We start from the raw sequence: 19,035 nt of genomic DNA on the forward strand, positions 1-19,035 counted from the left end.
GTTTAGAACAGTCACGGGGACTCAAGGAACGATCACACTGCCATGAGTGAGCAGGGTGATAGGAAGGGGCAGGCGGGAAACATGCATCCCAGTCTTCTTGGAGCTGAGGATTGGGTGGCTGAGCTGAGGTTTGCACCTGGGCCCCTGTCAATATTTTTAAAGCATTTCATGAACACAGAGTTCACGTTTCAGCCAATCCATTTAAAGTGTACTGGTCGATGATTCCGTTATATTCACAGATAGATGGACATGTCCACTGCCACAGGCCATTGGAGAACATGTTCATCACCTCTTGGCTGCACCAGACTGGCTGAATTGGGAAGGACAAAGAGGGGATGACTTAGGCTCAAGACTGATCATCATTGTTCTTACTGGATTTTAGACTTTCTTGAATAGCTGCTTCGTTTGCGATCTGTCCTGGGACCAGTTCCAGAGACTCCAAGGGGTAGGGTACTGTCACTTTCACCAGGCCTGCTGGAGCGTGAGCTGGGGAAGCCCCTCTGCCTGCCATGCCAAGAGCCCTCCCTCGTGTCTCGGAGTCTTATCATCAGCCACCATACGGCCTGATGGTTAATGGGCTCCCTGTAGGCTGAAGCCGGCTGCAGCACTCACACATAAGCTCAGCCCAGACACACTATGCCTCAGTTTCCCCCTCTGTTCAAATGTGGGACATGACCACTTAACCCTTAGCATGTGGGTTGTGCTCACAACCGAGCTCCACATGGTGAGCCCCAAACTACTGCCATCGAATCCCTCCTGACTCATAGAGGCCCCCCTCTATAGGGCTTCAGGGACTGAAAGTCTTTACAGGAACAAAGAGCCTCATCTCTCCCCTTCAGAGCAATTGGTGTGTTCAAACCACCAACCTCGCAGTTGACAGCCTGTAACCTAACCCACAGTGCCACCAGAGATCCCTCCCAGGAGGCACAGACAGGAAGCTTTCAATAAATATCAATTCTTATCGTTAAAATAATCCTTTTTAAACAATGAATCTTTGGTGACCACAGGCAAACTATGCAGGGGTGGCTGCTTGGTGAACTACTCAGAGTTTCACAAATGTCTAGGGTGTTCTGGTGGTGCAGAGGGTAAAGTGCCCAGCTGTGAACCACAAGATTGGGAGGTCAAACCCCACCCCACTGCTCACAGCTCAGTTAGGGAAAGACCTGGTGACCTGTGGCTGTAAAGGTCATCATCAAGAAAGGCCTGGGGCTCCATGCTACTAGTTCACAAGGGTCAATACGGGTTGATGATCCATAGCAGGGCACCCAGCAATACCAGGGGGCTACAATTCCTTCCCATCTCACTGCAATTACATGGTTTGCAACGTCAACTATCCTGAGCAGAGTGACAGCATCCGGAGAAAGAGGAGACTCAGAGTCTGGAGTCATTGGGCCCGACCCACGGGGAATATCTGGGGTGTCAGGAGTGATTTGAGCTATCACAAGAGGGAGGGGCTGGGGGTGCTGTTGCTGGCGGGAACTGAAATGTAGGGGCCAGAGATGCAGAGTAGTCACCCCCAACAAACCGTAGAACCCCAAATGTTACCATGGCGACGTTGAAAAACCCAGGTCAAAGGTGAACAGATGAGGCCTTGGTGGCGGGAAGTCCGACATGCCTGCCCCAGACCATGGTTGGAGGACACACTCTGGGCTCTCTGACCAAAGTCCACTGCCTGGGATGTGCATCTGGGTCGGAAACTCTCCGTGTGGCCAAAGTATTTGCTTCTGCTGTCAATCTCCAGTTCTCCACCATCAGACCAGACCGTCAATTAAAGGTGGCCAGGTGTCAGGCGAAGTGAGAGCTCTCTCCAGGCTGAGTCACTGAGACCTGACAGGCAGCTCTGCAGAGTTGGTTCTGAATTTAAAAAGCAAGTCCCAGGAGAATGCTGTGACAGAGGAGGCGGTGGCCCAGACATGTCAGCCAAGCACACCCCAGTGTAAGCAACGATACCATGCAAGGCCTCCGAGTGGCCCAGGCCAGGGTTCGGTTCGTGGCTCTCCTTACAGAGAGATAAGACTGGCCTTAGGCCTCTAGAACATGGCAGAGGATCAGTAGTGGATCGGGGTTCCTGGTGGAGGAAATGACAGTGACTCCACAGAAGAAAGGCCTGGAACCCCCCCCCCTTGCCCCGCTAGATTCCTGCCTAGAAAACCCATGGCACAGTTCACGCCAGACCACACAGGGTGGCCACCAGTCCGCATCATCTCAGCAGCACTGGACTTGATTTTGGTTTGCTCCATTGGGGTAAGATGAAGCCATGCCCGCTCCAGGGCAGAGTGCTTGGCTTTTTGTGCAGGAAGCAATGGCTCTCCCCGAGCCCTTCTGTGCTTGACAAGTTGTGGGCCAAGGGTTTCAGGATCACACGCAGCTCCTGTAGAGAACCGTCCAGAAGCAAATTAAAAAGCTCCATCCAAGTGGGTGCAAAGCTTTCCCAGACAGGGCTGGATAAGACAGGGCTTAGAGCTGTCAGTCTGCAGACATCACCCAGGGCTGTTTTGACAGAAATAATGAATTGGTCGTTATTTTAAGCTACTTTTTGAAGCAGAAGAGGCTGCTGGCAGTAGCAATGTCTGAAACGTTCTAGATGACCCGGGAGGTGCACCATGGGAAGGGAGAGGGTAGGGCTACCTGTCCACAAGCTCTGAATCCCTATGACTATGCACGGAACCTGTGTGATCAACTTTCAGCCGGCCCACGGAGCTGCCCAGGTACAGACCAGCCAGTCCCGATGCAGATGAAGAGAGAGCCACTGGAAACAGCGGGCATCGAGTCGGCATTGGCTCCCAGTGCTGCACGCACGTTGGAGTAGAACTGTGAACCTCGGGTTTACAGTGGCCGATTTTTCCAGAGTTGGTCACCAGGCCTTTCTTCTGAGGCGCCTCTAGGTAGACTCAAAGGTGAACCATCTGTACCAACCAGGGGTGAGCAGAGAGCCCTGTCCAACTAACAGACTCCGGAGGGCAGTCAAGTCCTTGAAAGGGCAATTCATGGTTTTTGAAGACATTTTCAAAACTCGAATCTATTTCTCAATCAAAGAACCCAGTTAGTATCTAGTGGGGGGGGGGGTTAAAAAAAAAACCTTACAAGCAACCAGTCTATTCTGACTATGGTAACTTCATAGGACAGGGTAGGCCTGCCTTTTTCAGGTTTCTGAGATAGTAAATCTTGACAGAAGTAAAAAGCTTCCTCTCTTTCCCCTGGAGGGCCTGGCGGTTTCAAACCTCTGGCCTTGTGGTTAGCAGCCCAATGCATAGCCCGCTGTGCCACCAGGCTCCCGGTCAATATCTAGAGTCTGAGAGTCAAAGTCTTTGACAACGGAATCTGTTCAGCAGACCAGGAACCATGTGTTAATGGTTGTGAAAGAAGGGAGGATGAGAGGAAGATGATTAATCGGCAACTAAATCAAAGGTTGCCCTCATGCACGATCTCGATCAGTTCCATTAAGAGCTGGGAAGCACTTTGGTGGTTCCAACAGCATCATCGAGTTGGTCCATCCTCAGCAGGAGCCATCTTGCCTTCATCCGTCAGAGGGGGCAAACAGCCACCCTCTCTTCTCAGACGCGTGTCTTTGGAGGCCCAGGTCACGTCCCAGTTCCGCAACTCCTTATCTGACTACCTCTCAGGCTGCTGCTGCTGTCGTGAGGCACCATGGAGTCAACTAGGACCGCTAGCGACCTCTGCACAGCATAACCAAACACCGCTCAGCCCTGCACCTCCCTGACCACCGGCCCTATGCGTGAGCCCATTGCTGCAGCCACGGGCTCAAACCATTTCCCTGAGGCCCTTCCTCTTTTCCACGCCCCTCTGCTTTACCAAAGATGACGTCCTTCTCCAGGAACTGGTCTCTCCTGACAACGTGTCCCAAGTGTATAAGACCAAGTGTCACCATCCGTGCCTCTATGGGGGCATTCTGGCCGCACCTTTGGCCTTCTTTATCAATGTCGAACGTCTACCTCTTGCTAGGTCAGTAGGTTTCTTGGGTGGCATTGACAGTTAACGTGCTTGGCTGCTATCAGAAACATTGGTGACTTGAGCCCACCCAGAGGCACCTCAGAAGAAAGGCCTGCCTGTCTACTGGTGAAAAACCGGTCACTGAAAACCCCACGGAGCACAGTGGTCTGCTGATCGGCAGGGAGCTGCCCTGAGTGGACGGTCACAGGCCAGCACTCAGCTTTCCCGGCATCAGCCTGCCTGTAAGAGACAGAAACAGAAGCCGCCTGATCACATTGCTCTAATGACCATACCAAGACTAGGCTACATACCTGGCAAACAAGCAAACTCACTGCCACCTCATTGATTCTGACCCACAGTGACCCTATATGACACAAGAGACCTGCACCCTATGGGCTTCCAAGACTAATTCTTGATGGGAGCAGAAAACGTCACCTTCTCCTGCTTGTGGTATCGAACTGCTGACCTTGTGGACATAACCACTAGGCCAGCAGGGCTCTAAGGGAGCCCCTCAGTGGAAGCTACGGCAGATACACGCCTGGCTCACTGTGTCTGGATTTGAATCAACTGCCGGTAGCTACATGCAGCGCCCAGCCCGTGTAAACACCCCAGGAGTTGGCTTCATATTAAAAGAATCCCGTTTGAAAGCAGCTTCTCTTTCTTCTTTGTCACCCTCCTCCTCTCCCGGACGCTCTCAGGCTGGCTGGCTCCAGTCAAGCGCCAACAGAAAAGCCCCTGCCCACCGCACCCCAGGTGCGCACACTCAGGTGAGAGAGGGGGGCCTGAGTCTCCATGAGAAGGGGGTGACACTGCAGGCACAGAGGCCCCCGTGAGTGTGGCACTGTGGCACCCTCAGGCCTCTCTGGACCCAGCAGGAACAGGGCAGCAGGGAGATGAGCCCCAAGATGGGACACCAAGAGAGACCAGGAGCTCGGGGGCCACATGGGCCATCTTTTGATACAGGAGGGGGCAAGGGAGCCTGCACTAGGCTCACCCGGCATTGAAAAGCCTGCAGGTGGGTCTCAGCTCCGGGGTCTCTAGCGGAGGGATCAGGGTGGGCGGGACCCTCACTGCTCAGACTTTCCTTTCCTCCAAACTAGAGACACCCCTCCAGACACACTAAGAGACACCAGAACAAAACCACTGCCATCACATCAACGCACAGCGACCCTGTGGGACAGGGTGGCACTGTCCCTGGAGGTATCCAGACTCTAACTCTTTATGGGGACAGAAAGCCTCCTCTTTCTCCTGCAGCGCCACTGGTGGTTTAGAACTGACAACCTTACAGCTCGCAACCTAAATAAGCCACCAGGGCTCCTCTAGAAGAGGCAGTAAAGAAAAGCGTGCTCTGCAGAGGGGGCGACAGGTAGCAAGGGGCAGGGGAGCACCACCTGCACCAGTCAGTCTTGGAGTTTCCATGACGATGTGTGATTTGTGAGCTGGAGGGGGGCTCTTATTATGTGGGGCTCCCGTTCGCCTCTGCTGTGCGTTCTTCAACGCCTAGATCGTCTCCTGGGCTGTTGAGGTCAGCTCCTGGCATGTAAGCATGGCGCATTCTAACCCCAAGGGAAGCCCTCTGCGTGAGCCTTCTGAGCCGTGAACGTAGGGAGCCCTGTTCTTCCCACCCAAACCCAAATATCTAAGCTGCCCGCATCGAGCACCCAAACACCGGCTCCCGGACGGCTGCTTGAAGCCAGATGCAGCAAAGCCTCCCTTTCTCGGAACGAGCCTGGCATTCTTTGGTTTCTAACAAACACCCCTTGTGGTTGTGTTTGCCTCGGCAGCACAGAAAACTCCGCTGTGGCTCAGGCAGGACTGTGCTCAGTGGGCTTTTCGCTTGCAGAAGCAGGTCACCGGTTCTTTCCTCCTAGGGACTCTGGACCTCCTGGTTAGCGGCTGAGCCCTCAATGGCACCACCCGGAGACCCCGAGCCAGCTAGTCTGCTCGGCTCAGACTCAGGCTGACCCCATGTGTTCAGAGCCCTACTGTTCCCCGGGCTTCCGGTGGCTCTGACCTTTTGGAAGTAGTTCTCCAGGTCTTTCTTCCGAGGTGGCTCTGGGTAGATCTGAACCATCCACCAACCTTCTAGTTAGCAGCTATGTACCCCCCAGTGCCCAGAGAGCTTCCAGAGCTGGAGGTTTAGTGAGCCAACATACACTGGAGACCAAGACCCAGGGTACCAGGCAGATCTGCAAAGGCCAAGGTAAGCAGGTGTGGGGGTGCCCAGGTGACACCTGAGAAACCAGTGCCATGCTGAGGCCCCCCAGCAACCTTCCTGTGGTCCTGGAAGGACTGGGTGACCAGGGCCTTGGGTGCACGGGTCTGAAGGCTACGGGGAGGCCACCCAGTGGCACATGTGTATGAATCTGGTGAGCTGTCATGAGTGGGGGGCAGGAGCCCTAGGATAGACGTCGGTTCTATGTCCCAGCACGGAATGGTGTCTTCCCCCAGGGCGCATGGCAAGCCAAGGGTGTGGTCCTTCTTCAAATTGTTCAGATCCTCACAGTTCTAAAGCAAAACAAGCCTCTCTGTTACATCTGGGCTGGATCCGACTCCAGCATCCTGGTGTCCTGGGATTCTTGCAGTGGAAGGATTACAGGGAGTTCAGCTTCATCCCGGCCCTGGCAGATCATGACCCCAACAGCCAGCCCTTTCCTAGGCAATCAGCACTAGCAGTGGACTTCTCTGACCCACTTCAAACACGAGTGGACCACAGAGGGTTGGTGGCTGTGCCCAGGCCACCACAAGCCATCTAGAAGCCCCTAGCTTTTCCTGCGACCGTGAAATGCCACCTTCTTGTTCCAAACAATCATCCAAGCACCTACCTTACTAATTGCCAGCACAGGGGGTGGGGAAAGCAGGACCCTGGTGACACAGTGGTCAAGTACTAGGCTGCTAACTGAAAGGCCAGATGTTCAAACCCAGCAGGTACACTGTAGGAGCTGTAGCATCTGCCTCTATGAAGATTACAGCCTTGGGGACCCCATGAAGCCATTCTACTTTGTCACCTAGGGTCCCTGTGTTTAGGATTCAGGGACAAAAGTGGTCCTACTAACATGTCAATAGGAGCCCAGCCCAGCCCTCTGGGGTGGCAGGACAAGCGTGAGTTTGGCCAAGGCCCTCCCCCTACGGGGCACCCAGGAGAGCAAAGTGGGGACATGCTGACTCATATGTGTCAGACAAGACTTGTGGGGCACAGAGTCTCCACCACGGGCTCTGGGTGCCCCTGGTGGACCTGAGTCATACCTCAGGGGCATTTCATCTTGACACCCACCAACCAGGAGCAGGGCTCCAGGCAGGCAGACCTTCCAGAACCTAGCAGGTCTTCTCAGCAACGACTAAAAGGAAAGCAAGCCTCAAACATGACTCAAAAGTCACGCTGAATGGCTTTCAGGAGAGAAACACAGCCATAATTCTAGGGTCCCACTGCCATCAAGTGGATTCTGACTCGTTGGGACCCAATAGGATAGAACGGAACTGCTCCCCTTGGTCCCCAGATGGTACATTTCCTGGGAGCAGACAGTCTCATCTGGCGGGTTTGAACCCAGGACTTTGCAGTTCAATCCATTGCGTTACCACAGCGGAGACCATTAACAACAACAGCGACAGAGTTTGATGGGCCAGTCGAGGTTGCTGGGTTGTGGAGGCAAGGGCAAAATGTTTCTGGAACAGAACTTTGGGAAAATAATAAGGTTAAGGAGGGGCACAGGCACTATGGGGTGACAGGCATGGGAAGCAGGAGGGCAGTCCTCCACAGCAGGCTGCACCCAGTGTGCCTGTCCACTCCGTGCTCAGGACCTGGAGCGGGGCCCACAGAACATGAGCACCCTGGGAAGAATTCCCCGATTTAGATTTACCAATCACATAGGAGCAGATTCACACAACAGACACACACACCCTAGCAGCAGACTTTCCTAGCATGTGGCAGATGCCGGGATGGCCCGGAGGGGAAGGGGGGGCAGAGGCAGGGAGAGCACAGAGTCCCACACTCTGGCCCAAGGCTCATCATTTGGTGGCCACCCTAGTGGCAGGTGAGTGACTCAAGGTGAGATCGTCGTCAACACAGAGATCGGTGCCATCCCCCCAGCTGCACCTGCCCCCAGGGTGCAACTTGCACCTCTCTGTCGACATGGGAGGTGCTTCTATGAAGACCACCCCCCCCGTTCCCCCACCCATGACCCTCCTGGGAAATCCTTCCCAACTCCCTCTTGACACCGCCCCTGTCTTTTCCATCAGGGCACTCACTCAGGTTGGAACTAAAGGAAACAATTCCCAGAAAGAGCTGAGCTTGGTTCCGATGACCCAGCAGAGCTCGGCAGAGAACCAGAAGCTTGCGTCCCTGCCCTTAGCGAGCCCAGCAGGAACAGGCTCTTCACAGGCCTCTGTGGAAGCAGAGTTCTCACGCGAGGGGGTGCCATCATGTTGGAAGAGTTGCAGGGCTCGGACTTCCATGGCTTCTTTTGCAGCCACCTTCACGACACTCTGAAGGTGACAGAGTTGAAGGGGGGCAGAGTGGAGCAGGGGGAATTGCACCTCAAGGCTCTGAGAAGGTGGGCAGCTTGCCTAAGCACCCCAGCTCCTGTGGGGCAGAAACTAGACAGAGCCCCATGCTGGACCACCACCAGGCCTGGCCAGCAGAGAGTGGATGAAACCAGCTCGCCGCTCTGCAGCTGTGACTGCGGTGACTAGTTTGGATGGCAGGACCGTCCATGCATGAAATTCTGTTTGCTGACATGCCTACAAGATCTTCACACGGGAGACAAGGCGGGGTCAGTAAAAACAATGGCACCTCTCTTGTACGCAGCACGATACGCTCAAAACTAGAGGACACTGTGCTGAGGCCACGTTGGTCAGTCTTAGAAAGAGAGCTATTTAGTGATACTGTGATCGTAAGGGAAAGACAAGAAAAGCAAAAGTTGCTTTCCCAACAAAAGGTAAGATTCGAAGGCTATGAGGAGGCCAGGGATGGGGTGGGGGCAGAGGGAGGGGAGGGGCAGGGATGATAGAGGAAGGGAGGGTGGGAAAGAAAAAGAAAGAGAAACAAGACGGGGTAAGTTCAGACTGCACTGGGAAGCACGATGTGGGTGGAGGTGGGTTTGGGGGGATTCACTTATGCACTTGGGGAGATCAGATACCGTGGCGTGGGGTCTTGACTCTGGAAACTGGGGCCTGACCCAGTCATCATTTGCTAGGGAAGCTGGATGGCTGGATGGAGCTGAAGAGCAAACCCACCCCCATGCTGTGGTCAGCCTGCCTCTGTCTGGGGTCAATGTCAGGTGCCCAGCAACATGCAGACGCATCCACATCACATTCTGAGGCACAGAGAACATCCTTGTCAGATGCATGTGGTCGATTGACAGCTGCCACTGCGTCAGCCCCATCACGGGAAGGAGAGGACAGCAGTGACCACAGCGTTTGTGTGGGTGCGTTTTGAGAAGTGCACTACCAGGCCTTTCCTCCTTGCCTGTCTAAGACAGAAAGCTCTGCTAAAACCCACGGTGGCTGTAATGGCCAGGGACTGAGCCCAGACCCCCAGCAAGCTGCCCGAGCCCCTCAGCGGGCCTCACTGCTATGGCTGCTGCTGCTGCTGCTGTGGTTGTATGCCAGCCCATCATTCCTCAGATGTCCCTCAACCTAGAACCATACTCACTGCCGGAGGCTGCCATGCAGGCCAGCCACAGGCAGGGGCTCTCAGAGCAGCCACCCTCTGAGGCCAAATGCAGCATCGGCCCCAAAGCAAAGCTCTGGACATGGAAGGAGGAGGATTTGGGGGGAGGGGGGGAGGAAGTGACCAGAATGACACTGCAGACACTGCATCAATGTCCTGAAACAAAATGTGGGGACATGGGGGGGATGGGAAGCAAGGGAGGGTGGGAAACATGTTTGCTCTGTACACTTTCACCCAAACCACAATGAAATGTCCAACAAATAAATGGCAAGGGGAGGGAATGCCCTGCTAATATGCAGAATAAAAATATCCAAATCAATTCTTGACTCTTTAAAAACAAAACTCTTAAGAGAAATGATGACAGTTTGACCACCCGATGGGGCAGTTCTACTTGGGTGTCTAGGGTGCTGTAAGTTGGCATAGATCCAACAGCAGTGGGGTTTTGTGTTTGTTTGTTTGTTTTTGTTCTGATGTCGTGGGGTTTGGTCCAGCCCCAGAGCAATTGCCAATGCGCTCCCCATGGAACCGGTGTGGTGGCATTAGGCCGCCCCGATGTGCAAGGGCAGGCCTGTGATGCACAGGGCTCTCAGTGGCCTGCGTTCTGGGAGTCCAGGGCCAGGCCTTGTTTCCCAGATGCCTCTGGATGGCCCCGAACTGCCCACTCTCGGGTTGGCGGCATGTTGTCTGTACCTGGATGTTGAGCCTGCCCCGGTGCGCCCCCAGGCCGTAGCGCTTGGTTGTGGATGCATGCAGCTGGAAGTCCGTGATCTTCAAGGTCTCTAGTCCCAGCGGTGGGCAACCTGCAAAGCACAGTGCTGGTGAGACACAGGGTCCTGTTAGCCCCCCGGACATCCGCCCCCCGAGAGCCCTGGCCCATCCCGAGCCTTCAGACAAGGGTCCCTCCCAGTGCCAGCGTGTGCCAGCCGTCTTTTTGGCTAGTCTTTGCTTTATGAGTTTCTGTGTATCTGTGCCTGTTTTATTTTCTTGCTCTAACATACCTTTACTCCCACATGGCTTGCTCTCCTAGCCTGCTTTCAGTGTCACACAGGGGAGAGAGTTGGTTTGGAGCTTCGGACAAACCTCGGGATCGAACTCTGCAAGTTCACCACATTGCATCTGCTTGCTACCACCCCAATCAACAACACAAGTTTAACAGAGAAATAGTGACTGCATCCTTGCTGGCGGTACCAAGAACCGTGAGAGCAGCTACAAATGACGTTTGGTCCGAGCTGCCCCTGGGGCTTGGGTGGGTCTGCGGTGGTCCTCCCATCAAGTTCCCGTCAAGCCCTCCATGTGGGTACAACGCCTGGTCTGCTGGGCCAGCCACTCTGCCACAGAGCTGTGACATTTCAGTGACTTTACCTCCCACATACTTGACCTTCGAGAAAAAAACAACCAAAATGCTGAGAAGCTCACTGCCATCCATTCCACGTCAGCTCAGCGTCCCTATGGGACAGAGACGGAAGCAGACTACCTCATCTTTCTCCCCAGAGCTGCCGGGAGCTTCAAATGGCCAACCTTTCTGTGAGCCGCCCAGGCTGCTTAACCCACCACACCCTGAGGCACCGGAAGGCTGGAGTGGAAGCAGACAGAATCTCCTGCTCCTAGGAGTGTTAGAAAACCCGGACTATAACCCAGGGGTCCCTGGTTTGTGGAGAACATTGTCCTGTCGAGATTAACCAGATGACTGGAAGTTCAAATCCACAGAGAGGTGCCTCAGAAGAAAGGCTGGGCAATCTAGTTCTAAAACATCAGTCGCTGAAAACCCCACGGAGTAGAGTTCTACTCTGACACGCATGGGTCACCTTGAGCTGACGCAGCCTTGACAGGTACTGGTTGTTTCTTTCTCATCAAAAACACGTGTATCCACTTAATCGTAGCCCCAATCTAAGGACAATTAGCTCTTATGACATGGCCCTGCCCGACGCTCACCTCATGAAGAGATCACGGCAGACATGGGCACTATAGCAGTGTGGCATAGAAACTACATGGTGCCCAGCTCTCAGAAAGAACTGCATCTGGGCCCTTAAAGGGTTGTCTTCAGCAAGTAGCCCTCTTAGGAAGGCCTCAATTAAGGCCACATGGAAGAAGCACTTCAGCCTGTGTGATCCAAGGATTCTAAAGAATAAATCCCAAGAAGGGAATGCCATCAGAGCTTAAATGTTGACAGCTGTTTTACACAAGGCCATGGATGGCACTGGAAGCGCAAAATCCACTCTTAGCATCCTCACATGGATCACATTGGTTAAGCCTCTGGAAAATTCCACATGACCGGAGTCCAGGGGTGTGGCTGACCTTGCTATCAGACGGAGCATTGGAAAGCCTGTGACGGCATTTGTATGGAGGTTACGATGTAACACCTTATCGTTTGACCTCCCTGTTGACCGATTTTAAAGTTGTTCAGTTTTAAATCATTCATTTTCAATTGAGGTTTTATTGTTTTGCTGAGTCGTCGTTGTTGTTGGTTTTATTCTCTTTGCTTGTTTATTGTTGGTGTTTGTGTGACTTTCTGCATATGAAATCCTGGATAGGTAAATGTATAGGGACAGTAACTGGATTGATAATTACCTAGGGACACAGCAGGCGAGTTGGGGGGGGGGGTGGAGTTGGGAGCTAACAACAATGCGCACGAGAAAGAAGAGAATAATCTGAAATTGATAGGGGCCATGATTGCACAACTCTTCTCCATGTGATTGAAGTACGAAATTTTATGATATGTGAATTATAAACCAAACCACTTATTTAAAAGAAAGAAACACGTCCATGCAAGGGACTGAGAGATAATTAATTAGAATCTAGAATTCACTGCCAGCTAAGCCATCGACCACCAGTCCAGGCACATTAAGGGTACTTTCAGATGGATGTATCAGTAGTTTACACTCCCACACCATAACCACAGAGGTCAGGGGCACACCGGGGCCCAAGACAGTGCAAGCCACGTCCTTGGTACAAATCCTGCCCACAGTAGAGGCCCAGAGACCACCGCCACCAAAGGACTCCCAAGGCAACGCAACATCAGCACAAGGTGTCAGACCTGTTTACTCCCCGTTTTCAAAAGAAGCACTTGGTCCCCATTCAAGAAGCTATCCATCAGAACACCAGCTATGAAGCAGCAAGACTTTTCTCCATTTTGGGGGAAATAGTCCCAAGGCAGCTGGAAGTACTGCCTAGTTAGAAACAAAGGTACAGCACAGGTGTTTCTAGGCTTAATTTAAAGATCTGTAGGCAGCTTGGGGCGTACAGACAATGGTCTGCATCAGCGGTTCTCAGCCTGTGGCTCACAACCCCTTTGGGTCGCCGGATGCATCACGGTAGCAAAATGACAGTGATGAAGTCACAACAAAAATAATTTTATGGTTGAAGGGGTCATCACAACCTGAGGAATTGTATTCAAGGGTGGCGGCCTTAGGAAGGTTGAGAACCACTGGACATCCTGTGGTCTTCAAAGCTCATGAACAGCTACTTAAGGAGCAACTCTGGGTCCCTTGCTGGCCACTCATACCTACAGCTTCCCTGGCCCTGAGGTTAGAAGAACTAGATAGTGCTCAGCTTCCACGCTGTCCTCTCTCAAAGGGATCACATAAGAGGTCCTGGATAGAGGAAGAGAAAAACGAGGAGTCAAACTTAAAATCATAAAAAAAGATCTGACTGACCCGTCTGATAGGGTCTGGTGGGAACCCTGAAACTGTGGAGTCTTACTCACCCTTCAAACCTGTCACTTAATCCAACCCAGACGCCCGTAAAGGGAACAATAACCTGGGAGGCACACACACCTGAGAACAATCGTCCATCCTCAGGCAAAGAGCACCCGAGAACACTGAGCAGGCAGGGATGGGGAAGCCGTGGAGACAGGGAGGGCGTGGAAAGCGAGTTATTACATCGTGGGAGCCGCAATCAAGGTCGTGAAACAAAATGCATATGGATTGTTGAGTGGGAACCCAATTTGCTCTGTAAGCGGTCCTGCCCCATCACCATAAAAAGATGATGCAAACAAGCAAATACGTATCTGTCGCCGGGAAGTTAAAAAAGCCAGCAATCCAGAAACGATGGCCCCTGACCCGTTTGGAACTGGAAGTTGAGCTTCGAATGCGAGCTGATGAGGTTCCCCAAGGTTTGAAGGAGGTGTGGCACCCATGAGCAATTTGCCCACACTCTCCACCCCCACCCTACACCACCCTGCCGGCTGCTAAGGTCCCAGGAGACTCTGCAGTTCCCTGGAAAGGAGTAATCACCGAAACTGCACCCATACTGAGCCAGCCTGTTCCGCCCGCTGGCGGTGGCACGCGCAGGACAGACAAGCTCCCCTTCACCTCCAAATCGTCTTTGCTGACTTTCAGGTGGCAAACCCTTCTGAAACCACATGGGTGAAGTGAACATGGGAAAATGTTCATCCGACTGGCGATGGGTCAGACTCCAGGGGGAGGCCAGTGACTGTAAGATGTTAAGACGGTTTCGTGCTAGTCCCGGGGGCAGATTTGCCCCTTGCTGAGCAGGCCACAGCGTCTTGCCCTGCTCTCCCAGCCCCTGTCCTGTTGTGGTTCGGTGCCGTTCAGTCCATTCTGACCCACAGTGACCCCACATACAACCGAAGGAAACATGGCCTGGCCCTGCATCATCCTCCCGATTCTCATGAGTCTGTGGCTGCAGCCACACGCAGTGTCCGTCTATCCCGCCGAGGGCCTTCCGCTCCCTCGCTGCCCCTCTACGTTACCAAGCATGAGAGCTTCTCCAGGGACTGCTCTCTGCAGACAACATGCCCAGGGGCGTGAAACTCAGCCTTGCCCTCCTTGCCTCTCAGGAGCATTCTGGCTGTACTTCTTCCAAGACAGATTGCTTGTTCCTTTGGCAGTCCGTGGTACTTTCAATAATTTCCACCAGCACTGTGGTTTCAGTGCATCTCTTCTCCGCGCTCCTAAAGGAGGGTTCCCTGTCTGCCATCCTCCCCACCCCACTTAATTATATTCGTTCTTTGTCAAAGTCCTCAGCCGTTCTGCAGTCGGTGTGTATTCGCCTCCATCGTCACTATGACCGTTTCCTTGGCTATCTCGTGCACGCGTCAGCTCCGGAGCATCACAGCAGCTGCTGAGTTTCACATCAGAGAGGATTCTCCTCGTGGCCCAGAGCCAGCCTTCTGGATCTGGAGAGCCCTTCCCAGTCCCGCCCCACTGCCACTGAGTCGATTCTGACTCTCAGGGAGCCTGGGGCACAGTGGAATGGCCCCATAGCATCTCCACGCGTCACCTTTACCAAAGCCAACGGGCACACCTTTCTTCTGCAGTGCCGTGGGTGGGTTTGAACCAAGGACTTTGACCACTGTGCCGCCAGGGTCCCCCAGTCTCTTCCCTCTGCAAATTTCAGTTCCGGAGAGAGGCTGTTACAAAAATTCAGCCCTGGATTTTAAACGGTGGGGATTTGGGGAGCAGAGAGGCTGAAGTCTGAGTAACTTCCCTGAGTCTGATGGAAAACAATTTGTGGTTGAATTTTCAGAATCCACGGGACACACGAGACGGGCATTTCCAGTTCCGCTTGCTGCTGCTGTCGCCAGGAGCTCTCGAATCATTTCCAACCCAGAGCGACCCTGCACGGCAGAACACAACACAGCACTGTCCCACGCCGCCCCACGACGGTCCATCCATCCCGTCGAGGGTCTTCCTCGTGTCCCCTGCCTTTCTACCACACTGAGCAGAATGTCCTCCCCTTCCCCCTACCCCGCCCGCCTCACTTTACACACTCAGCAAACAGACTGAAAATCAAGTGCGTCACAAAACCCCAGCCTGCGCCACGGGGCAGGGGCAGGGGGTTGGGCAGCCCTCCCCTGCTGGCACAGGGAAGCTGAGGTCGCCTGGCCCTGCTTTGCACCCATGCTGGGAAATGGAACAAAGAATTTGTTGAGACATCCAGCACTCTGCCAAGGACAAGTTCAGTCTTCCTGAATTTTTGCTTCATTGTCGCCTGCAAATTGAATCGCTCTCCCTTTGAAATTCTTTCCCTGGCCATTCTGAACTTGGCATCAACTTTGAGCTTGGAGGGTGGAGGCAGCTTCCGGGCAGGCTGGGAAAGGCATCTGCAGACAGTGCAGGCTTCCAGAGGGGCAAGGCCTCACCCTGGGTCCTCTCGGGAAAGGCAGCTAGTCTCAGCCTCGTGATTGTTAGAAAGCACTGGACTTCTCAGAGTACAGCCCTGGATGGACCTCCAGGTCTCCTGGGAGGCCTTTTGTAAAACCCATGGTACCAGACCCCTCCCCAGAGGCTGTGGACCAAGCACCATCTAAAGCTTCCAGGCGATTTATTCTGAGCCCAATGAGAGGACAACGGAGGTCTTATTGAGTCCCGCTGAGCTGGTTGAGAAGCCTCCTAGCTCTCAGTCTACCCAACGCTGAGATTTCCTTCCCCAGGCCCCAATGGACATGACAGAGAAAGCCACCAAGGACCTGCCGAGCCATTTGAGCCATGGGGTTGTGGACCAGGCTGGTGGACACCACTCCGACTGAAGATGTTTCCTCGTACCATCGGGGCACATACAACCAGAGCTGGACAAAGATGACCGGAGAAGAAGGGGTGCCTTTCAGTTATGATGATGCGACTCCACGGAATCTCCCCTGGAGGCCCCGAAGAATGAGCAAGTCTGTCTCGGAAGAAGGGCAGCCAGAATGCTCCTTTCAAGTGAGGCTGGGAGACGGGCATGTTGTCAAGAGAGACCAATCTCTGGGGAAGGACGTCATGTGTTGGAAAGTAGAGGACTGGGCGCTGGGAAGACTGTCAACTAGCTAAACTGATACGGTAGCTGCGATGACAGGTCAGTGTTTACAGGTCACTAAACAAACAAACAAAAAAAAACCCTCACTGTCCTCAAGCTGACTGGGACCAACAGCAAACAATAGGCTAGTGTAGATCTGCCCCAGTTGGTGATTACCCGCCCAATTTTTAACCACTACACTCCCAGGGTCCCCCGAAGTGTCACTGTGAGTTAGAAAGGACGTGGGATGAAGTCTCCCCAGCCTCACTTTGAAAGAGCATTCTGGCTGTGTTTCTTCTCAGAGAGATTGGTTGGTTGTTCTGCTCTTGGCAGTCCATGGTACTTCCGATGCGCCCCGGGTACTTTGGACGTGTTGTCCGTAGAGCAGCCCCTGGAGAAGGACGTCATGCTCAGTGCAGCAGAGGAGCGGCATAGAAGAGGAAGAGCGCTCTCAGTGAGATGGATGGACAGAGGGGCTGCAACAACAGGCTCCAACCTAACAATTGTGAGGATGGCGCAGGACTGGGCAGTGTTGTGCTCTGTTGTGCATAAGAGTCACTATAAGTCAGAAGTGACTTGATGGCACCAAACAACAACAGCATGTGTCAGAGCCCACAGCCTCTAACCACCCCCACCCCGTTCCTCTGGCTCCTCCCACACTACCCACCCAGGACCGCGTACCTGAGTAAATACAAACCACCGTGCACGCCCACCACATCCTGTCTCCCTGGTGAGGCTGCAAATAGCTCAGGGCAGCCAGGAGCTGATGGTTGAATTACCAGCGCACATCTGATGCTTCTCAATCAAACGGATGGATTTGTATTATGATCCTATAATACATCTTCCATCAATACTTTGTTCTCTTCATCAAGGCAAAAATCAAGGCACTATCTGTTCAAAATAGCATTTCTCACGCCTCAATCATCTGCACATCGCATTTGTTTCCTGGGACTGCTGTCAAAAAGCATCACGAATTCTATGGCTTACAACCACCGAAATGCACTCTGTCACCACTCTGGGGGCTAAAAGTCCAAAATCAAGAGATCAGCAGAGCCCCTGAGAGTCCTAGAACAAAGGCCTGGCTGGTCACATCTAGCTTCTGCTGGGTGCCAGCAAGCTTTAGCTGATGGCAGCATAGCTGTAATTTAGCGGAGAAGTTACTACTGGTTGAGTTCAATGGAAATAAATCATTGCTTTTCTTAGTCATCCTCAGCAAGGATGGGGTCAGAAATAATACATAAGACCCTTAGAGGGCATCCTATCCAAGAACTGGTATGAAGCCTTGAATTCATGTGCAGCCAAAGTTGCATCCGAGGCAAATTCAATAGTACAATCAAATCCCTCTTATCCAGCAAAAGCAGGGTGGTAGGTTGGTTAGTTAAGCCAGGAAGTTAGTTAAAGCAAGCTAAATTCATATTTTAAAAAACTCAGGATGGGTGCCAGGGTCGAGTATGGTGGGAAAGGGGTTGGCAATAATGGAAGAATGTCATTGATTAAGGGTAGGGCCACACTATGGATTACTGGAATTGCTGTCACCAAGTTGTACATTTGTCAAAAGTGGAATTGGCCAAGGTTGTGCGATTGATATAATATGCCACTGGGGGGACCCAGTTCACACAAGTCTCTGCAGACAAGTTCTCTCCATCATACTTGCGTCTAAGTCTCTTTCAAGTGCCTTCAGAAAAAAGATCGATCGAAACAAGGGTTTTTAAAGGAAACCGCCGAGCCTGTTAAAGTCAAGACAGAGGAGCCAGCTCTGAAGGCTCTGGTGTCTGTTTTCCAGGATTCCAACAGGGTCATCTCAATGGATTGTCTCAGAAGATATAAGATAGTCACATGGGGCTTGTTAGGAAGAATTTTTAAGAAACTGGAAAAGCTTATTGGTGAGAAAGAAGTTAGGAAAATTGTCCCTAGGAATCTTTCCCATCCGGACAATGCACCTCCTCCTTTTTTTGAGGGTAGCACAAGCTGTCTTCCTAGGAGAATTTCTTGGGGAAATTACACTCCATTTACCCAACAGCCAGGATCTTGTCCTTTCAGGCTTTTTTTGGTTCCCCCAAACTCAAAGAACATTCTAAAGATATATGATTTCAGTCTATCAAAGATGCCAAACCTACCATTTTGGTACGGTATCAATCAAAGAGCACAGACTTCTTCGGAGAAGGGTTAGAGAGATGGAAATACTGCCTTAAGAAATGTATGCATGATAGGGATATGTTGAGAAACAATCGCTTCTCACCCCAATATTTTGTTTAATGAGGTTATTGGTTAATAAAGTTGTTTATGATATTTTAAGAAAGCCATGTCAACATAGTAGTCAGGCTGCTACACACAAGGTGAGTAGTTCAAAAGCACTGGCCTACTCTGCAGGCGAAAGATGAGGCTTTCTACTCCTTGTAAAGCATTCCTTTGGACACGCTGTGAGGAGAGACCATTCCCTAGAGAAGGGCATCCTGCTGGGTCAAGTAGAGGGGCAGCAATCAAGAGGAAGACTCTCAACAAGATGGGCTGACCCAGTGGTGGCCACAGTGGGCCCAGGACTGGGCAGTGTTTCGTTCTGTTGAGCATAAGGTCACGATGGGTTGCAACTGACTCGATGGCACCTAACAGCACAGAGTCATCGCCCATTGATCCACAGGGATGGCTCAGCTCTGCCCGCCAGGCTCCCTAGGAGTCAGAAT

The 19,035-nt window shown here is 52.6% G+C and overlaps 1 protein-coding gene across 1 annotated transcript in view; it reads right to left on the reverse strand.

The window, feature by feature from the left end:
- Nucleotides 1-19,035, reverse strand: part of CPXM2 (carboxypeptidase X, M14 family member 2) — a 104,853-nt gene that overhangs the window by 65,920 nt on the left and 19,898 nt on the right. Inside the window, exon 3 of the mRNA XM_075533481.1 lies at nucleotides 10,310-10,419. Coding sequence (XP_075389596.1) covers nucleotides 10,310-10,419 — 110 coding nt within the window. The remainder of the gene's footprint in view (nucleotides 1-10,309; nucleotides 10,420-19,035) is intronic.

The sequence above is a fragment of the Tenrec ecaudatus genome, chromosome 16, assembly GCF_050624435.1.
Source record: "Tenrec ecaudatus isolate mTenEca1 chromosome 16, mTenEca1.hap1, whole genome shotgun sequence".
Taxonomy (NCBI): Eukaryota; Metazoa; Chordata; class Mammalia; order Afrosoricida; family Tenrecidae; genus Tenrec; species Tenrec ecaudatus.